General features: G+C 38.1%; 4 protein-coding genes and 1 long non-coding RNA gene across 8 annotated transcripts; 2 read left to right on the forward strand and 3 right to left on the reverse strand.

Annotated features, from left to right (window-relative positions):
- Positions 1–1,529: 1,529 nt before the first annotated feature.
- pafah1b3 lies at positions 1,530–5,254 on the reverse strand. 3 transcript variants are annotated; one of them, XM_034873262.1, is made up of 6 exons: positions 5,189–5,254; positions 4,543–4,632; positions 4,038–4,127; positions 3,780–3,896; positions 3,498–3,620; positions 1,530–3,031 (listed from the first exon to the last, which is right to left on the reverse strand). In XM_034873262.1, exons 2-6 carry the CDS (start codon positions 4,621–4,623, stop codon positions 2,771–2,773), a joined length of 672 nt encoding a protein of 223 aa, XP_034729153.1. In that variant the 5' UTR covers positions 4,624–4,632; positions 5,189–5,254; the 3' UTR covers positions 1,530–2,770. The 3 variants fall into 3 exon arrangements, with proteins under 3 accessions (XP_034729153.1, XP_034729152.1, XP_034729151.1); XM_034873261.1 differs by lacking the exon at positions 5,189–5,254 and adding an exon at positions 4,950–5,024 and having other exon boundaries at positions 4,543–4,636; XM_034873260.1 differs by lacking the exon at positions 5,189–5,254 and adding an exon at positions 4,950–4,998.
- LOC117945657 lies at positions 1,709–20,561 on the forward strand. Its single transcript, XR_004656856.1, has 3 exons — positions 1,709–1,771; positions 5,381–5,385; positions 20,550–20,561. It is a non-coding gene; the product is annotated as an uncharacterized LOC117945657 (long non-coding RNA).
- Positions 5,190–9,696, forward strand: si:dkey-250k15.4. 2 transcript variants are annotated; one of them, XM_034873225.1, is made up of 4 exons: positions 5,190–5,320; positions 6,912–8,203; positions 8,793–8,926; positions 9,039–9,696. In XM_034873225.1, the coding sequence occupies exons 2-4, from the start codon at positions 6,961–6,963 to the stop codon at positions 9,651–9,653; spliced, it is 1,992 nt and encodes a 663-aa protein (XP_034729116.1). In that variant the 5' UTR covers positions 5,190–5,320; positions 6,912–6,960; the 3' UTR covers positions 9,654–9,696. The 2 variants fall into 2 exon arrangements, with proteins under 2 accessions (XP_034729116.1, XP_034729114.1); XM_034873223.1 differs by having other exon boundaries at positions 6,948–8,203.
- tlr21 (toll-like receptor 21) lies at positions 10,273–14,723 on the reverse strand. Its single transcript, XM_034873216.1, has 2 exons — positions 14,631–14,723; positions 10,273–13,339 (listed from the first exon to the last, which is right to left on the reverse strand). Exon 2 carries the CDS (start codon positions 13,218–13,220, stop codon positions 10,293–10,295), a length of 2,928 nt encoding a protein of 975 aa, XP_034729107.1. The 5' UTR covers positions 13,221–13,339; positions 14,631–14,723; the 3' UTR covers positions 10,273–10,292.
- Positions 14,785–16,001, reverse strand: cnfn (cornifelin). Its single transcript, XM_034873268.1, has 4 exons — positions 15,862–16,001; positions 15,450–15,575; positions 15,198–15,334; positions 14,785–15,037 (listed from the first exon to the last, which is right to left on the reverse strand). Exons 2-4 carry the CDS (start codon positions 15,571–15,573, stop codon positions 14,948–14,950), a joined length of 351 nt encoding a protein of 116 aa, XP_034729159.1. The 5' UTR covers positions 15,574–15,575; positions 15,862–16,001; the 3' UTR covers positions 14,785–14,947.
- Positions 20,562–20,593: the final 32 nt, after the last annotated feature.

Here is a 20,593-nt window from a genome sequence, read left to right on the forward strand (position 1 = left end):
TTTTTAAGTTTGCCATTGCGACTGCCAGACAGCTGACAAAGGCAGCGTGCATTTCCCTCAACTGGGTGACCCAAATACACAAGGACAAAAGATAAAAATGGGTTAGGATAAAATGCACTCCGCTAATACTGAGGCTCCACTTACTTGTATAAACTGATAAGGTATGTTAGTGCTGCTTTTACCTTTACAGGGACACGGCCTGTTGCGCTGTCTTGGGATGTTTGTTGGATTTGCAGTTGTCAGTGGTTCTCCAACAGCAGAGGCTACAACACAATTTATACCAAACGTAATAAAAAAATTTGATTCATAATATTTATTAGATTCAATAAAGTTATGCAATTACAAAAACGCAATAGTTATTAATGAAGCAATAAAATGTAAACATAAATCTCACATACTATCAGTGCTGACCATCAAGGATTTTCTCTTTGTCTTTGGAACAGCTTTGAAGAAAGAAATCACAGAATGAAATACACCGTTACATGATGTAAACTTACTTTTGAAAACTCATTACATTCTGATCAAGTATACAATACCTTGGCTGTGATCAGTAAATATAAGCAGTACAAAAAACAACAGCAGAAACATCTTCAATCCCATTTTGAAGTTGAGCCAGTCAAAGACAGTAAGTCAGGGAAAGAAATCCGGTCTGTGCACCAAGTTCAGTCCCAGTAACATAATGAGATGCTGTTGTGGTTCTTTATAAAGGATGGTGTTGATGTCTGAAATTATAGACGGGCATATTCATCAACTGCCAGTTATAAAGAAGCATGAAGCTTGCTCAACCAGCACCTTTCACAATGGGCTTCTTGATAACAGGAAACATGTAAAAACTGGTTTATTGAATCATGGAGAATGTCAACAACCCTCTAGACTCTAAAAAACAACATTTAAATGCCAAATCTTTTCAGTCTCAAGTAAAACTTATCTTACAGGGTCTTATTATATGATCTTAAATGATTAAGTTTTCAACGCTTTCTCTCACTAATCTAAACTGAGATCAAATGCCTCAAGCATCTGTAACACCCAACGTGAAAGAAAACTGAGAAGTCAAAAGGATATTTAGGCTCTTTTTACTTGGTTAGTGAACGGCACATATTTTCAATTAAAAATTCCAGGCCAAAGCACTTCATGCTATAAAACAAATTGATGTACAATTAATCGCAGCTTGTAATCAGCCCTGTCAACACCACTGCAAAAGATATGCCACACACTGTTACATTTGACATTATGCTTGCTATTATCTAAGCAATGGACAGAATTGTGAGGTGATGTATTTTGTGTGATGGCTGTTGAATGCAGGTTAATATGGGCAAAATGAGACCTGTTCACCAATCTCAAGTTTCCGAAATACAGCTCTCCGCTGACAACCATATCTGTGACTTGAACAAAACCAGTCAACCAAAAGCAATAAATATTGTTCTTGACGTGTAAGAATGTAGCATGGCATTAGTGGCAATGCATCAATGTCTCTTACTCAGTATCAGCAAGCAGATCTGATCAATCAATCAATCAAGGTACACTGATACCATTTTTCCTTTTTAATGCATTCTTTCTCCACTTACACAATCAGCCATCCTGAAGCATAATTCAAGTTTTGTAACACAATTCTTGTCCAAGAGATTCAGAAGCATAGTGTGAAGTAAAGCCTTTTCAAATGGTGTGATTGGCCATTATGTTGCGGATGAGATTACACTTGAAGCACAAGCAACTTCACAACCTACTCAAATACATCTATTTTTGCAACAAAATAGTCTCTCATGTCAATATGGTAAAATAAAAGGTACATGGACAATAATGAGACATGTGACATGATAAAAGGCAAGTAAACGGTTACGGTCAATCAAAAACATTTGGTCATTCAAAAGAACATAAACACAAGACATCACAATGGAGTAAATTACGCCATTGCCAAATAAATGTAACTTATGGAAGTTAGTAAAACTGAATAACCCAAATGGTGAATTACATCAATTTCCTGGTGAGGGCAGCTCTTGTATTTCATTTGTTTTTTTACATGACATATCCTGACACCTAAAGAGCCAAAGTCTCAACGTTTTTCAACTAGTTCTTGTTCCAGTAGTCTCAGGCAGATAATGCATTATGTCATAGTCTTCTTCTGAAAAGCAGACATCTGTCCTTATGCAAAACTAAATTAGGCTGTGATAGTCTCACAAGTGCTGTACTTTAGGTGAAAGGATGAGATCTGGGGCACAGTTATAATATTTATAATGCAGCAACTAATATTTAGATCTACAGCATATCTTTATTAGATTAAAAAGTTTTGCGTATTTTCAAAAGCTTTAATTATTACCACTGGATTTGTTTATGTATTTCAGTGTCATACTGCCAGATGTAATTTAACTGTTTGGCTCTGGACCCCATGGATCACAGCCTAGGAGTTCCCTATATCATATTCATCATTTGCATCATGTTGCAGAAAAATACAATATTTTCTTTCTATGGGAAATCACTGAAAACCAAAAGCTAGTGGAACAGATGATTACCAGCAAGACTTTGTCTCTCTATAGCACAGCACATTACATTTCTCACTGTATCATGAACAGAAAAAAACATTATGGTCCCATTATCTTTAACAGTGGTCACCAACCCTGGCCATGGAGATGACTCATGCAAATAATTTGTGCAGCTCTTAGCCCCAAATAATTATTTCTTGCAAAACATTCAAGGTGTTAATAAACTGGGTGTGATGCTCTCTGGAAACAGGGATGAGGACCACTGTGGTAGTGTAAATTTGTGCCCTGGTTGCTCAGTTCTCAGCAGGCTTATCTAGCATGGACTTGAGATGGGCGTGCAGGGGTTCACACACAGCCTGATAGCCCTGAGGGGTCAGGTGAAGGTAATCGTACATGTCCTGATGGGAGATGCTACCATTGACGTGGACGAAGCCTGGGTCCACGTTGAGGAAAGAGGCGTGGGGGACTGACGATACAGCCTCCTGGACTAGCATGTTCACCTTGGCATTTCGCTCGCGCAGAGGGTTTGGCGATTTACCTCTGGGCAGTAAACCCTGAAAAACAGATATTATGGTTTAAAAGGTAACACTTATAAGCGTTTTTGTTAATATTCTTAGAAATACATGCATCAGTGAAAAAACTGTTTGCTATCTAATCTAACGTTTCCTAAAATTAAAATCAGGCTTAATCAGACGTTACTTTCTCACCTAGTCAGTTGTAATGACAGTGAAGTTTATAGCTTCACCAAACACATAGCAAGTTCACATGTAGTTCATCTCAGCCCTCTCCCAAACACGTAAAGCCTTTTAAATATAGTGTGAAATGTAGCATATCTCCAAACAGTTCACACACAGTCCAATAGTCTACTGTTTACCTAATCTCACAAAGATGAGATGGAACTAAAAGGTGTGATATCATTATGCAGTCTGATGGTTGACTGAACTTTATTTGACATTTTCAACAGATATGCAGGTGGGTAGATTGACAATTGCTTTGAAGAATGTATAAAAAGAAACCTACAAGTACAAGAGTCCGGGAATGGGGGAGCTTGTTCTTGATGACCTGGACGATTGCCATGATGCCTCCACAGATCTGTTCGGCAGTTTCACCGTGATTGTTAGTGCCCACCCACAGCACTACAACCTACATCCACATAAGAAGAAAGGAACGCATGACTCAACACTTGTCATTGATAGTTTAGGGTCAAAATACATGGAATTTAGCACACAAATAAGCACAATGAGTCTATTGTCTGAGTAAACAAGCAGGATCATGTTTTCTATTTTTGGCAGTGTTATAGACCTTTGGGCTGATATTATCCAGCTCGCCATTGCTGAGTCTCCACAGCACATGTTGTGTTTTATCACCACCCACCCCAAAATTGAGGGCATGGAGAGGAGAGAAAAGCTGCCGCCATATCTGCAGACAAACCACAACAAGTTAGAGTCCACAAGTTAAAGTTCACACTACTTAAAAATATGCATTGAGGATAATGGGAACGAGACATCCAAACTATGTATACAGAAATCGAAACAGGAAAGTGTGGGATTAATGTTCTACCCCAAACTGGTGCATGAGCTGAACAAGAGAGTCTCCGACAAACAGGACATCAGGTTCTTTGTCTTTGCTGTCAGACACAAAGCGGTTGTGCTACAAAGAGAAAAAGGAAAAGACAAATAGACTTTACTTGGGAAATGCAGACACAATTACAAAACATGCATCTATATATTGTTATTTATATAAATTGTTAGCTTAAACATTAGATCAAAGATTGTATCAATGGATCAAATACCACTGCATAGTCTCATGTCCATCTGATGAGAATCTGGTAATTCACAAACTAATCTGACTTCTCTTAGATTTTAGATAAATTATCTACAAAACACTGGCATAAATGCCAACTAATATATTACTTATCAGTTTTGTTTTCATTACTTTAAATTAATAAAACTTAACATTAGCTATAATGCAGACTGGGGAAACTAGGCAATGCATTGCTGTTGTTTTGCTGTAACTATGTAAATCCCAGGGAACAAGTAATAGTAAATAATAGTACTTCACACACCAGAGACATCCATCGTCCATCTCCCTGGATGTCTTCACAGGGAGTGGGTGTGGCGGCTGGGTTTGGGTCCTCTGCACTCATGACTTGTCTCTTTCTGGGTTGGGAAAACAGTCACGTAGGGTTTTGGGTATTGTTTACAACGGAACCAAACCGATAAATCAACAGTATATAGCTATGATTGCTAGCTAAATCTAGGGGGGTTGGTAGAGTTAGCCACAGTAGCTAGGCTACGTGCTGAAAAAAACAGATATAGGTAGTTTAACAGAGAGATACTGGTCACACACTAGTAACACAGGTTGTTACTAACGTAAAAATATGCTAGCCTGCATTGTGCAAAAGGGATAATGTAGAGCTTTTTATAGAGGCTAACAATGTTTAGAGATATTATTGAAAAAAACATAAGCTACCATGAAATCAAAAAATCGCCATCTCCCAGTTCAGTTTCAGGAAGTACATTTTCACCACAGTTGCCAGTACCATTGTTGTCCATGGGAAATAATATACATGTTTTTGTGTATTTTAGGATCCTCCGGCACTTTATTAGTTATATGTGCGTAAGATTACATTTCAAAACATATCTTATGAACAAATGACAAATTATGTCTCGGTCAAGTGGAAAGGAATATAAAAGTTGAGACAGTTATACCTCCTCGTCTGCGTGAGTGGACTCGCCCTGCTCGTTTGTGTTGGTGGGAGTTGGTGCTGCGCAAAGAAACACATCGACTACGACATGTTGCCGAGCAACGACAGATTTACCTGTGGTAAAAAACGACTGTCGGTAAGCAGCGCTGTTAATTAACACTTTTTAGTTTGTATAGATGTTTCATGACTTATTTAGTGTTGGTTTTGCATCTAAGTTTGTTACTTTGTTTATTAGCAGCTTCATATAAATACTTCATACACGTGTGCTTTAAGTTAAAGTGCACCTGGTGATAGACGTTATTCCCACCTGTTTGCGAACCACCCAACTAGCGTTAACTAACTAGCATAGCTAATAGTTAGCTAGCTAGGTTAGCCACGTTCATTGGCAAAGGTGTCCGGAACCACCGGGGGCGCAATTGCATTGAAATGATTACATTCCTTAAGGGTTGCTTTGATTATTTATATTATTCAATCTTTACAAGAGGTAAGTCCAATATTTAGATGTTAATGTATAATTTCCAGTTACTGTTAGTAACGTTACAGTGAGGTCACCTTTACTAACGTTAATGGCCTGTGTCAGGTATGGTGACCTGTCTTCTGCTTTGACTCTGGCGACCAATGATAGATTTTTTTTTTTATTGAGATATGAGAAAGACCAAGCATTTTTTCATACATTTGTTTAATGTCTAGGCACCGTAGAGTCACGTTTTCTGATGGCCTGTGTCAGAGATTGTAATCCTCTTGACTCAGAGTGTAGAACAGTGAAGACGTTCAAGATTCAAAAGATTTTTATTGTGTATTCAAAAGTGACGCTATGACTTTATTAATTTTGTGAGCTCTGATATTATGCATACGAATTTGGATTTGTTTCTTACAATGTGCAAATTAAGTCCCTTTAACATGGTGCACAAGGACTACGTTAGCTGGAAATAGTTGCAACTGCAGTTAACGGTAGTTCCCATGGTTATTTCTATAAAGTATCCCAGCACAAAAGAAAGATGTTGATGGGTCTCTTTGTATACATTGTGTGGGGACATGAGATTTGAGAGGAGCCGCTCTGATATTATCTCTGCACATTAGGCGAGTAGAATATTTACATGTCAGTGGAGAGGGGGCTCCAAGTACTGCTAGCTGTGTCTGAACTGCAAATATCTGGGTGTGGTTTTTGTTGGCCTTATCGCAGAGCACCAGCTGCTACGAGGCATAAACAAAGGGTCAATAAGGGTTGCCATGTAACTGTTGACATCCCTTATCGGGAATGGCTGAATCTGTTTATAATGCTGGTGAATTCAGGAAAAAAACAACCGTGGAATAAATAAAATACTGTAAATGTCCCATTTCAGCAGAGCAAAATGTTGCCTTTAATTAATTAATTTGCTTAAAACTTGCAATCTGTGTAAAGGGGCCTTTTTGACAGGTTGGTTTTCAACTAATAAAAACACCTGACTATCTTCAATATGAGGCTCTTTACATAAGCAGAATTAATGACAATGTAAAGAGAAACCGTGTATCATCAATCATCTTTCTTTAATACATTTGGCATGAACTTTTGGTATATTTGATCAAATGCTGGCATGTCATAGTCCAGAGGGTCAACACTTGGATTTAACCACTGTCCTCAAAACAATTTTTAATTTGCTTGATAATTTAGTAGTAGAGGTGACATCCCTGAGATGCAAAAGCATCCTGTCGAGGTTACCCAGCTCTCTTAACTCTATTTCGTACAGACTTACAAAAGACTAACTGCAGCTATCTTTCTACAGAATTTGGGGCAGCATGCGCCCCATGGGTGGCAGGGCTTTATCGGACAGAGAAAAGATCTTGAATGTTTTCAACAAGCAATTAAAAACAACCGAAAAAAAACGTTGCTCAGGGAACAGATTAACTGCAGACTGCACACGTTTAAACCATGATAGCATGACAGATGGGCAGCACAAAATGAAACGACTGAAGAGCCGCAAGGAGAGGAGTCAGATGAGAGGTGGTAAGAAAGAAGCCTCAACGTCCAAATCACATTACCATCACTGTCCACGCCAAAGCAGTAAAGACATGGCACATTTCCACAACAGCTGCCATAGTAGCTGTCATTGTCCTTCAATGAGAGACGCACCATTTCCAAACATCATTCCTGCTGCACAAGAGCCCAGTATCATCACAGACAGTCGCCTGATAGGACACCATGGCCTGTTCAACCATGAGGTGAAGTCTATCGACATTGAACGCTTGTTAAGTGAGCAGAGAAAACGTGGAACGCAATTACAAGAAAAGAACAATACTGCTTCACATCCCTTTTCAACATCTAACATTCCATCTCCATTATCTAATAATGACTTGTTGGATAAGGATACTGATGAGGTTTTGCCAATTGAAAAAACAAAAGCCCATGATGATTGCCAGAAGAAAATCAGTCAGGGATCAGATGTTACAGCAGTGCGGAGACCGCAGCAACAACCTGATCTTTCACCTGATAGTGTGAAAAGCATCTCCTCAGCTAAACAGAGCTCCCTCAATGCAGTGAAAATCAAGAGCAAGAAGACCAACCCTGTTATGTCTGAAAAGGGCAGAGAGTCACAGCTGACTCCAACAGTTGTCAGAGAAAATGTGAAGACATTAAACAAGACAGTACAGGGGAACATGATTTCTACTCCGGAGCACACCCCAAAGAACCAGGAGTCTCCCGCTCACCAAACACAAGCTCATATTCTCAGTCCAAGCCCCCATCAGCCCTCCAGCTCACCCACTGCTGACAGTTCTGACATACCGAATCTTGACTGTGTATCTAAGTCTGTCAGTACACTGGCAGCGGGTTTGTGTGACTGTCTGCATTTTCCACTTCTGAGTAGGAGAGACCTGGTGGCAGAGAATAGAGATGTTTTGTTAAAAGCTCTAAGGGAGAGACATGGACCCGGGCTTCAGGAGAACCTCATGGGGTTGCAGCGATGCTTCCACTTCGATGCTGATCCCACAAAGAAAGTCCAGGATCAGGAGTCAACCATGATAGATGAGCTTTCGCCTTCAGGTAGGCACTAAAACGCTCTGGGATTCCCAGAAAAATTAAAATGGTGATTTCTTACAAATTATGGTTGTTTAAAGTGATAACTCAATGTTACTGTTTGCTTTATCATATCTCTATAAAATCACAATTTTTATATTAACATATGGGGCTTCAGTTCTTATCTAGAAGTGCATCATACGTTACGTTTTACCAACATTAGTGATGTTCAGATGGTGTGCTTTTCACTTATTTAGTAGTGGTATTGATAGCATCTTTTTAACTCAATAATGTTAATACTTCACTTCAGGATCACGACAGACTGTGGTAAGTTGTGATTATATTTATTCATTCATTACATTTTTTGCACAGAACGAGGACTGTGAATTTTGTCCCCCATCACTTAGTCCTGAGATCTTATAAAGGCCAGTAGAAGGATGATTACAGCAAGGAAAAACGGTTTAAATGTTTATATGGACATCTGACCATTAAGATATTTATAATTATGAAACTATCCTTTTAAAGTAGTATATTTCTAGTTTTTAAAGGCAGTAGTAAGCGAGGGTACAGGTAACAGTTTGTGGGCAGCTTTACAGTCATGTCTCCTCTTTTTTAGATGCATTTACAACAATGTTTCAAGCCTACACTGCTACTCGGCCGTCTTCTGACATTGAGAAAACCACATCTTTCAGAATGACGGGAACTGGGCATTTTAAAAGGAAGTCCAAGCTACATCAAAACCTGGAGCAGGTAAGGTTTACTCTGTCACACTCTTATTTTTGTTCCCATCCTTTGTTTAGTAATCCTCAAGTAAGATTTTTTATTACTTTGAAATCCAATTCTTTCTGGTTTTCATGTAAAGACTGCTGAATGGTTGACAAGCCCTGTGGAGACTTCTGTCAGCCTTTTGGATGATATCCTCAGACCTACTTGCGCTCCTCAATTCACCATGGACTTTGAGCCATCCGGAGTTACAGCCAGTGATAATTTTTTCTCTCCCACATCATGCTGGGGAGAAAAGGCTTCTGTATCTCATCACTGGGAAGACGGGTTTAACAGGCCAAAGAGCAAAGAGGCTGTTATGTTTAAAACCTTTGAAAACCACACCAGAGGAGTTCCAGAGAGGAACAGTGGGTCTCAATTCAGTGGAATCAACATCCAGCGTTTCTTTCCTTATCAAACACTGCTGTTAGATAGACATTCACCAGCACCAACACACTTTACCCAGGAGAAAGGCCCATTTGAAGTTGATGGATCCTCTTTTGCTCCCTCGTTTGCCCAAATTCACCATGCTCAGCAGAGCTTCCAGCCTTTCAGCCATTTCAGTCATCCTTCAACTGGCCCTCCTCTCAGGTCTTACCACACTGACATGATGCATTACCCCCCATCTCACATGCTTGAAAGAGATGCAGTAGCTCCCCTTTCTTCTTTCTCAAGCCCTGAGCAGTGGTCCTTCCCTCCTATGAGACTGTACTAATGTGTGGTACAGCTATACATATACGTGCCTGTCAGCATTTCTATGGCAACAAAAAACAACAACAACAATGCTTTCTTAATTCATACATCAGATTTTTTTGTTCACAGTCAGCAAAAATATATGTTGTGTGCTCATAATTTGACCAAAAAACATTATCAAATATTATATCAATAGCTGACATCTTTTATTCTTTTGTCCCATGTATGCTGAGATAAGGAAATTGTATGTTATGTTTAAACACACAATTATGTATTGTTTGCATCCTTGGAACATTTTTTAATATGCAGAACTGTACACATTTTGTTAAACAAAGGTGTTATAATGGGAAATTCTTTACACAAGAATTTTAGCCAGGAATGTGCTATAGTGAAAAGCTATTTGATATTTTGTTGTGTACGTGGTCTACATTTAAATGCAAATACAACACATTTGTCATAAACATTGTAATAAAAAGACAGACAATGTCAAGCATTGATAAATGTAAAATTAAAGTAATCACATGATGTGTGCATTTGTGATTCATGCTTGTGATTATGTTATTAATCATCAATGCATCCCACTACACATTTACAATTTTGCATGACCCTCTCCCGTCAGCAGAAAATATAATTATTAATGTAATGTACTCAGGTTGGACTTTTAAGGTTTCAAGTAATAGTTTTCATGTGATAATTGAGTCTCAAAATGTTCAGTTCCTTCTTCACAACATTTACTTTTGTAATTTTCTTCAGTATTGAGTCTGCTCCCGGTTCTCATCGCCCTACGTAGATGGTACCAAAACAGCTCTTGGGCCTGCGTCGGGTTAGTGCAATCTGAGCCAGGCCACTGCACATAAGTCTTTTTCAACATGACCTTCCTCATGCGGTGATAGGGCGACATCTGCCTTTCAGAGATTGGCTCCAAAAACACAAGCAGAAGAATATCCCGGTGCTCATCGAAGAGTCGGTAGCTGGCCAGTTGGATTTCCAGAGAACACCACTCACTTCTTAGGAAATTCCTGCTTACCACACAAATAGTTTTACGGCTGCTATACACAGCAGAGACGATGTTGTCCACAATATTGCGGCCCAGCTCAAAGTCCCTGTGATGTAGACAAAGTTTAAAAGACGATTCATTTCCCTCCAGGTTGGGCACTAACTCTTCCATGACCCACTTTTCATCACAGGAGTTATATGAAATAAATGCATCATATTTGCAATTTTCCTCCTCTTCTCTGAGTCTCCGCCACTGTTCACTAAACCAGGAACGGAACACATAGTAGCCGTACTTAAATTTCCAGTAGAGTTTGACATGAAGTAAGGGAATTACTGTGAACAGAAAGATCACAACCGCTGTGCTAATGAACAGGTACTCTCCTAGATCTTTGTAACAAACTTTGGTGTCAAAGTTGTAGAATTTGACTTCTTCATTGTGAGGGCAATTCAGATTGTACAGATAGACCACCTGGACACGTGGGTTATTTACTGTCCAGTTTTGTAGCAATTTATTTGTGCAGGTGCAGCTTAAAGGAGTATTACGTATGTCAAGGTAGTGGAGTTTAGGTAAAGTTTCTAGCGCGTCAACATCAATGCTCTGCATTACATTGTGGTTGAGCTGTAGTGTGTGTAACTTCGTCAGATTCCCAAAAACCTCCATTGAAATGTTCTGAATGCCCATATTTTCAACAATCAATTTGGTCAAATTCTTTAGATTTTTAAATACTCCTGGTCGGAGTTCTGTTGCTCCAACACAGCAGTTGTCCAATGTAAGGAAATTTAAGCCTGTCAGATCATCAAAGACATCAGGAGCAAGATAGTTGATGTTATTGTTGGTGAGATACAGAGATTTCAGTGAGTGTAGGCCATGAAAAAAATTGCGGGGTAAAACGGTGAGGCCATGCGGCCGCTGTCCATCCAGTTTGAGATCAGTGAGCTTGCTGAGATTCATAAATGGTGTGAGATGTATTTTTCTAAGGAAGCGAATCTGATTACTTTGTAAATCCAGCACTGTTAGTGTGTCTTGAAAGACATGGTAGAAGGAAGTGTCAATGTTTTTGAGGTTGTTTCCATCTAGATATAATTTAGACAGACTTTTTAGTCCATCAAGGCCAGAAGGCTGGAAATAAGTAATCTTGTTACCTCCTAAGTCTAGTGTAGTCAATTTGCTGAGACTGAGGAAGGTCCCGTTAAATATGACAGAAATATGATTGTTGCGTAGGTTAAGGATTTGCAGATTGACATTGTCTTCAAAGGTGTCATTGAACAAGTCAGTTAAAAGGTTATTATCCAGTCGGAGAGTTGTGAGCAGTTTTAGCCCTTTGAGCGCTTTATGATGGAGGAAAGCAATTGTGTTAATGTTAAGCTGTAGCGTCTTGATATTTGGTGCATGATAGAAAGCATGAGAGTTGACTGTGAGGATGCGGTTGTAACGATAGCTCAGCTCTTCCAGTTTTGAATAAACCATATTTTGTGTTTTACAGGATCGGAGGAGGGTGAGATGGTTATGCTCTGCATTTAAGCTTTTTATTTGTTTCTGTGTATTGAGAAAGTTAAGACAACTTGTGTATTTCAGATTGTTGCGGGACAGATCCAAAGATGTGATTTTAGGACAAGAGGATAGCGAATTCTTTGTTATATTCTCAATCCTGTTATCACCAAGGTCCAATTTTTTAATGCTTCTCACCTTTGTCTTTAACGATTTGCATAGCTCCTTGAGCAGGTTGTCATTATTTAGACCCGTGCCAGAGAAATCAACGTGACCTGGGTTGACGTTGCTGATATTTAAAAACTCCACTACGTTGACACGTGTTGAACGCAAACGTAGATAGTTTATATGACTCAAATTCACTCCTCGAAAAGCCGTTGTGGGGAGCCTACGATTGTATGACAAATCTAGCAGCTTGATGAAACTGAGAAACGAATGCTTACATCCTAATGTCAACAGATTATTTTGACATATATATAATGTAGTGAGGGATTCGGGTAGTGACACATTTGAGTGGTTGAGAGAGGTTAAATTGTTAAAGCAAAGATCCAGTATTTTCAGGTTTGTTAGATGTGAAACAGACTCTGCAATCCCTGAGAAGTTTCTCAGAGAGTTTTGTCTCATCATTAAAGTGTCCAGATTGAGAAGAGTGGAGAAAATGCCCTCAGGGAGCTGCTTTAATTTATTGTTTGTCAGCGAGAGATTCGTGAGGTTGTGCAGGTCCTTAAACACAGAAGGGATGAGCTCTGCTATTTTGTTAGAGGACAAATTCAGAGACTTGAGTTGACTTAAGTTTTGGAAAGCAAACTGATCAATGATCCTCAACTGAGTGTTATCTATTTTGAGGTGTTGAAGGTTTGGTAGATGAACAAAGCTCCTGTTGGGAATCTGCGACAGTTGATTATTCGAGATGTTGAGGCTAACAGCAGATGGCGGCAGGTCATTTATAATAGCAGGTGTGTTATTTTCCTGCCGATGGACACAGTTGAAAAATCCGTCTGAGTATTGGTCTTCAATGCAGTTGTTAAAGCTGTAACCACAGATAAGTTGAACCGCACCAAGAAAAACTGTAGCCAACAACAGCTGATAAGTCAGACTTGTCATTTTGTCTTGTTGCAATCCAAAGACACTTTCACCTCCGTTGGTTTGGTTTGTTTGAATGTTATTTTGCAAATGTCTGTCAACTTGGCTTTTTGTTCATTGGCTGAAGGTTGTACAGGACTCTGAGGACAAAGAGAAGGATTGATATCACTTGGCATGTTGTACAGGTGAATTGAAAGTTGCATATTCAAATTACACTTACTACTCAAATTACTTACTTTCCAAGCAGAACAATCCTAATACAGAACTATACCACAGTCTTTAGGTATCACCATTCTTACTTTGCATGTCAGTCCTGTTTTCATATAGGGAAATTAACAACATCATTTGAGGTACAGTATCGTTTTTAAAATGTTTTTGTCTTTGGCATCTATAGGTGTTTCATTTTCATTTCAAAAGCTCTCCAAAAGATTGAAATGCACCTTTAAAACATTGTGAAAACACAACAACAATTTCTACTAAACGTGTTTTAAATATAGTGTGTGTGTGTGTGTATTTTCTTAAAATAGCTGATGCATAAGCATTACTGGACAAAAATACATTTTTCAGAATAAAAGTTGGATATATGAGGCACTTAAAAAAAAAAAGAAAACTTGCCATATTTTTTTGCAGTATATTCAGCACTGAGTATTCCTTCACTAACTCAACTTTTTTTTAGTGTGTCATACCAGAACCAAAACTCCAGTTTCTCTAGCTTCCTAAAAATCATCTTGTGTATTCAATAATCCCAACTGTGGTCAGGAAATGTGAGCCGTGTTCAAGTAAAACCGGGTTCCTCTTTGTAATGTTTTCATATCCCTTTTCACACTGCGCTGGCGTTCCTTCTCCTCCTGACATTTAATTCCTGATGTTATATTCCACACTTGATACTATTAATATTAAAACATGCCATGACAGGGTGGTAATAGACACTGCGACAGACTGTGCTAACAGTCACAACACCTCAAAACACCCTCCTCTTTTCAATGTTTGTCTAGCGTCTTTCTTGCGTTTAACCCATTTGAGGACATTGCTCAAGCCCATAGGACTATATGCTTGTGTGTCAGTGGACACCGAAGACACCTTTTGAGTTAAACCTGTTTTTAAAACTCTTTGCAATTGTATTCTCTACCCTATAACATCATAAATCACCGAGCACAATGCAGATGCTCCATAGCAAATCATTTGAATTGGACTTTTGCTGCCATAGACATATAAATTATAGCAACATTTTGTGACAATCCTCATGTCACTAACAATAGTCAACCTATTTAAAGAAGATAGTCTTAGTCGAAAAAAACTGTCTGTCACCCGGTCATCTTTCACACAAACTTTTCACACACCCTTCTCTCATCAGAGAAATACTGGCTAGTGTAGTTACCAAATATGTTACTATATTTGAAGTTAAAACATTTCTTTTCATGACAGCCTCACCTGTTCAAAGGAATGTTGTTCAGCTCGCCTTGCCTCTTGAGAATGCTTCTCGTACCGTGTAAATCTTAGATTGGCTACACACGAAATCAGGAAGAGGAACATTGGTGAAAGCTATTCATTTCCTTAGAAATGAAGTCACATCATGAAAAGAGGTTTTTAATTAAATGATTTTATTCAGTATTCAGGTATAATTTAATTCCAAAATAAATAATGTGTGTACATTAATGTAAAGGCCGTGTAGCTGTAAATTTCCTTCTTCAATGGTTTGTTGCCTATAGACAAGTGCAGTTTAAAATTAGATTCAACAACTGTTCCGTTCATCCTCTCCTCTTCTGCTCCCGAGCCATCTGACACAATCCGCACAGAGGCAGGCAGGCCATGATCACCCAGTCATCACACACCGAGCCCTGGGTAGACACAAGGACAGTTAACTGGGGACAAACATCAATACTCTCATGTTCTGTACAGATTTCTTACTTCAAAATAGCATGCTCTTTTCACTACAAAATCAGTTTGGCCACTGTTTTGGTGGTTAAATTTGTGTTTAGACAACTTTATCACACTTACATCAATGTTGTATTTGCTGCGTATGCTTGTCCGTAGAGCAATCATGGCACCTGGAAGGAAGGGCAGGCAACAACTGTCCCCGTTGTCCTGAGCCACCTTACAGCCCAGAATACAAGGGATAAATGTTGCACAAAGACCTGGAGGAGAGAGACATATTAACACTTTGGAATTCATTTCACAGTGATGGTTAATGTTTGCCTGATTCCAAATAAAGTGATTTGGATTCTGATTCTGGAACACGTAAACACTCACAGATGCCACAGTCTTCACAGCAGTCGCACACATTTGAAGTCCAATCTGATAATCCGGACGAGACGGTGTACTGTGTGACAGTGACCTGAGGCTGTGAGCTGATCACGTTTGACTGGTACTCCATTGCTGTGAGAATTATTAGAAGCAAATTAATGTTAAAATGTAAAAAAGTCACACTATTATTGAAACCTCCACATTTGGTAGCATTTTCTAGCCCTGATTGGCGCTGTTTCCCCCAAAACAAATATCCTGATCTGTGTCCAGTCCTGTGCCATCAAAGCTTCTACAGGTTTTCATTTAATCCGAAACAAATTTTAACTTATTTAATCGATATTTAGCAGAATCCATTATTACAATTAATTGGAATAAAAACAAAAAAAACTGAAGACTACTCCGTATAGCCTAGGTTTACCTCCTGCGCTTTGTGTATGGCTCCTGGAAAGGTAGTCTTACGGTGTAGATGGTCAGAGGCTAAATCCACAAACAGCACGGCAAAGGCAGGGCCACAGCTCTTATAACCCAATTTGACGTCCCTCTTATGCATTAGTCCAGTTTCTGTGCTGATATGACATGTTGTGAAGACAAAACCCAAGTGTTTAGTTTTGGGGCTTATCACCTTTCCAGAGGTTTCACCTAACATGACGTGGTCTTTATCAGCATGCAGTAATTTAAAGAACAAAGGCCTATATTCCATATTTGTATTTCAACAACTTATAAACCAGCCTTTATGTTTTTTGGCAGGTGTGGTGTGTGTACACACTGCGGGCCCAACTCTAGGAATGGGAAAATAATAAAAAGATTGAGCTTTGCCCCTTAGACTTAAGTTAAAAAAGGTTTTTTTCTCGTGGTGCAACACAACTTTTGATGTTAGTACATATGTGAATTTGTGTAGTGTATCCAGATGTACACAAAGTGTTTATAGAAAACACTGGTGAACAACACAACAAGCTTTTTCTAAGGATCCATTTTGGCTCTGCTTTAGCCATAGACTCAGTATGAATTGTAATGCCGTCTTTATGGAGTTCATATACAGCACATAAGACAAAAAAAAAAATAATTTAAGTATTAAAAAAGGGATTAAATTAAAATAATAGAATGTAACTTACATTGACTTAAAACAAAGTTTAAAGATACCAAAAACAACAATACAACATGAAGTCAAGATTAAGTTTTTAAAAGTACATGGATAATATAGCAAATATACACAAAACTAAGGACATCCAACACAAATGAAAATAAAATAAACAGTTACACCAAATCAAATACAATTTAACAAACTACAAAGTAGTAGAATGAAACACAAGATGCAATGCAAATTGTAGCATATCGTCTGATGAAAACATTACAAGTTAAAATAATTCATTTCCAAAGCGGCCCTGTCCTGGATCAAGATACAACAGTGATATATTACAGACTTGAGTGAAAAGAACCATATCTATACATTTTGACTGTGCCTAGCATTATGCCTGTGCTGCTCTCAAACACTTGTAAATATTCCGATACAATATTCTAAGCTGCAGCGTTTTATTGTCATTTCTGCATTTTGTTACCTCAATTGCAAGCTCAGTTTGTGGTTGTTGTTGTTTTTAAAATACGCAGCAGTGGAGTCTGTGAGATTCCAAACAATGAGGAAGTAAAACCAATGTGAAAAAACCCAAAGGAGAGTAACTCCATGAACAGTATTTCACCACTTGTTAAATCACTTCTTTCTTTGTTATAATATATGTAATATAGTGTATATGTGAGTTATTTACAACTTATAAGTGGGCTTGATGATGCGTAGAGAGTTAAAAGAAATGACATGCACAATCCTTGCTCAATTGAATCATGGTCATGCATTTTGTTTTCTTGCATCTCAAATTTATGAACTTGTTTGAACGATAAAATGTCATCCTTTAAAACCATTGAATTACAAGATATGCATTCAGTTTAAGTAGCTGCACTAAGTAGGTTGTAGAAGTGTGGCCTTAACTCACATTGCACAACAGATCTGCAAATACTATTATAAGCTACACTCTGATTATAAAAACACTTCATAAGATATAACAGATGAATGCACTGCTGCATGATTTATTCCTTGCATGCAACATCTCACATTTCAAGTACATTTTTTGAACACACACACACACACACACACACACACACACACACACACACACACACACATACACACACACACACACACACACACACACTCACTTTTTGGGATGGTTGCATTTCTCTCCATCTCTGTTTAAAAGCAAATTTGTTAAAGATGAAAAAATAATAAAGAAAGAAAAATAGACCACAGAAAACTTTTTTCATACTCTTCAAAAATTTGATTTGATTTATTTAATTGCATTGAGAATTCCTTACACAGGAAAAGACATCCAAAACAATCGAGGATAAAAACGCAATAAAGTCCAGGACTTATTTCCATTGTGGTCCTTAACACATAACCTCAGGGCAAGACACAACACTTACAGAATGTACGATAAACATTGACAAGATATAACATTTACTTAAATAAATTTAAAAAAAACTGTAATTTGCTTTTTGTTCTATTCCGCAACCCTCTCTAATAACCAGGCCGTATTTTTGAAAGAGTTTGGTGTGGAAATGACTTTAATATGCCGATCTAACTTGTTCTACTAAACTACCCCTGTGTGTAAACATGTGTTACCTTAATTTTAAGGCACAACAAAATAATTGGGACACTACCAAACAATATTTTATAGATCATGGTCAATCTTGACATAGTAACATGAAACTCAACAGGGAGCCAGTTGAGCTCAACAAATTGTGACCTACCTACATGAGATTTATGGCCCAAGTTCAGAATTACTCGTATTTAATTTATTCTGTGCAGCCTCCCTTTAAGTCGGTTTATTAGGCCTTCTAACCAGGAAATACATGCAAATTCAAAATTATTTAAAATGAAAGCATTGGCTTAAATGACCATTGTTACCCAATCTAAAAAATTTTGAATTTCTGGCTAAAAACTTTGTGAACCCAGTGACTTCACTCATTACCTTGTTGGCCATGTTCCTGCCATCCAAGTTGTTTTCTAGGATGCAACCCAGGTATTTTACAGAGGCTTTTGCACTTACCACAACATTATTCATTATGACCCTAAATTCTGAACATCTATTCAATTTGTATTTTTATCTAAACAAGATGGGCTCTGTCTTACCAAAATGTAGGGATAGCATATTGTCAATCAGCCAGTTGTTTACAGAAAATAGCTCTGAGATCAGGGTGCTCTCAAGAGTGGATTGGTGTTTATGCAACACTATCAGTGCCGAATCATCGGCGTGCAAAAATAGTTCACATGAACAGGTGTCCATGTCATTAATGTATGTTCAAAATAAGGACGGACCTAGAATGCTTCCTTGAGGAACGTTGCATTCAACTACATGAGGGTAGGACAGCACTCCCCCTAAGACCACCTCCACCTCCCTGATAGGTAAGATGTGTTTTTATAATGTGCAGAAAGTTTGAACATGTGCAGAAATCTGTTGAAACACTTCTTAGCTATTAAAGACGGGGTTGTAAATTAATTGAAATGCATTCATTTATCTTTGATGTGAGTAGGCACATTTAGAAAATGTAACTTCCACATACAAAATAAACAAAGAATGAGGGACTAGTATTGTGTTTTGTGTGTGTATTTAATAGCATTATATTTCAATATGTTTAGACTGTCACCTGCTGCATGAGTTTTCCTTTTCATAAAAAAAGACATTTCCACATTTTACCAGAATGCAGGAAATAAGTGTTTACTCTGAATTTTTACTGGAGGACCCCTCAGACCCCCCAAAATAATGTGTCCAGGCCTACTTTCGTATTTTTATTGCATTTTATGATGTTATGTTTTGCACCTGACCTGCCATAATTATCAAGCCCTTATGTTCCCACCACTTTTAACACAGAGTATCACCCTTGGGTTTGAGGTTATTTGGAAACAATACATAGTTTGTCCACCAGAGAGCACAAATTAGTTGATTTTTACACTGTAAAAAGTCCTGCTTAGTATGTCTGTTGTTCAACTTGGTACTCACGGGGAAGAAATTTCTTTCAACCAATTTATTGTCATTGGATTTTTTTATCTCCAAACACAAATTTCAGTTTTAGCCCCAGGTCGCTTAAACAATTCACAGGCCCATTTCAGTGTCCTTGACTAGACACTTCGGAGAATTCAGAAGAGCAGGTGTGGTGCCCCTTCTGTTCCTCCAAGTGCGCACACGATAACATCCAAACATACCATTTATATAGCTAACTTTGACAATATGCTTCTGTGGCGTGTATTGCACTTTCATCACTCAAATAAGTCGACAGAAAAAAGCAGAACATCAGTGATGTTAAGCAATAACATAATTTACCAGAAGACCCTGAGTCCAGACAGTAAGTAACCGCGAGTGTTAAGTTCCTCACACATTTGAGCTGTTGTTTTAAAAGGAAATCATAAAGTAATACAAAAAATGGGATTTAGCTCATTCTGTTTATCCTGTCTGTCTCTAGTCCAGTTTGTGGAAGTAAAGCAAAAAGAGGCTTTGTGACTTATCGATGCAGTGGTTGCTTATATCAAACAACTGCTCAGGTTCAGGTGGCTTTACAGAGCATGAGAGAGATTTAAATGTATATTATTTTACCATATACATTATTGCAAATGTCATTTTGGTGTCAATTTGTCCGAAGCATCTCTAAAGAGCATATGGTTTCCCATCAGAGTGGGTTACTTTAACCGCATAGATGAACAAATACATTTCCTGTTGTGTTCTTTTCAAGTGTATCTAATCATCATAATACAGGATGTCTCTTGTTGGCCACTTTGTTTGCTCCCTGTCTCCTTAACAACATCTCAGAAGGTGAGTAGTGAGAACTTACTTTTTTCATTAAACATCTACATATGAATAGAGTTCCACTTTTCACTTGGCCAAAGCTTTGCAAAGGTGCCGGAATTAAAAATTGTAATTCAATCAAAACCAGAAAATTAGCTTAAAGTATTTTTTTTTAAATACCAATACTAAAAAACAACAATTTTTTTTATTTTTATTTTTTATTTTGCTTAGGCTTTTAAAATCCATGGCAATTAAAGAAAACTTCTAAGTCTTCACCAAGCTCTTACAATACATTCTCAGCGTAAAGCTTAACATCTCAAAGCA

This window comes from Etheostoma cragini, chromosome 6 (genome assembly GCF_013103735.1).
Source record: "Etheostoma cragini isolate CJK2018 chromosome 6, CSU_Ecrag_1.0, whole genome shotgun sequence".
NCBI lineage: Eukaryota > Metazoa > Chordata > Actinopteri > Perciformes > Percidae > Etheostoma > Etheostoma cragini.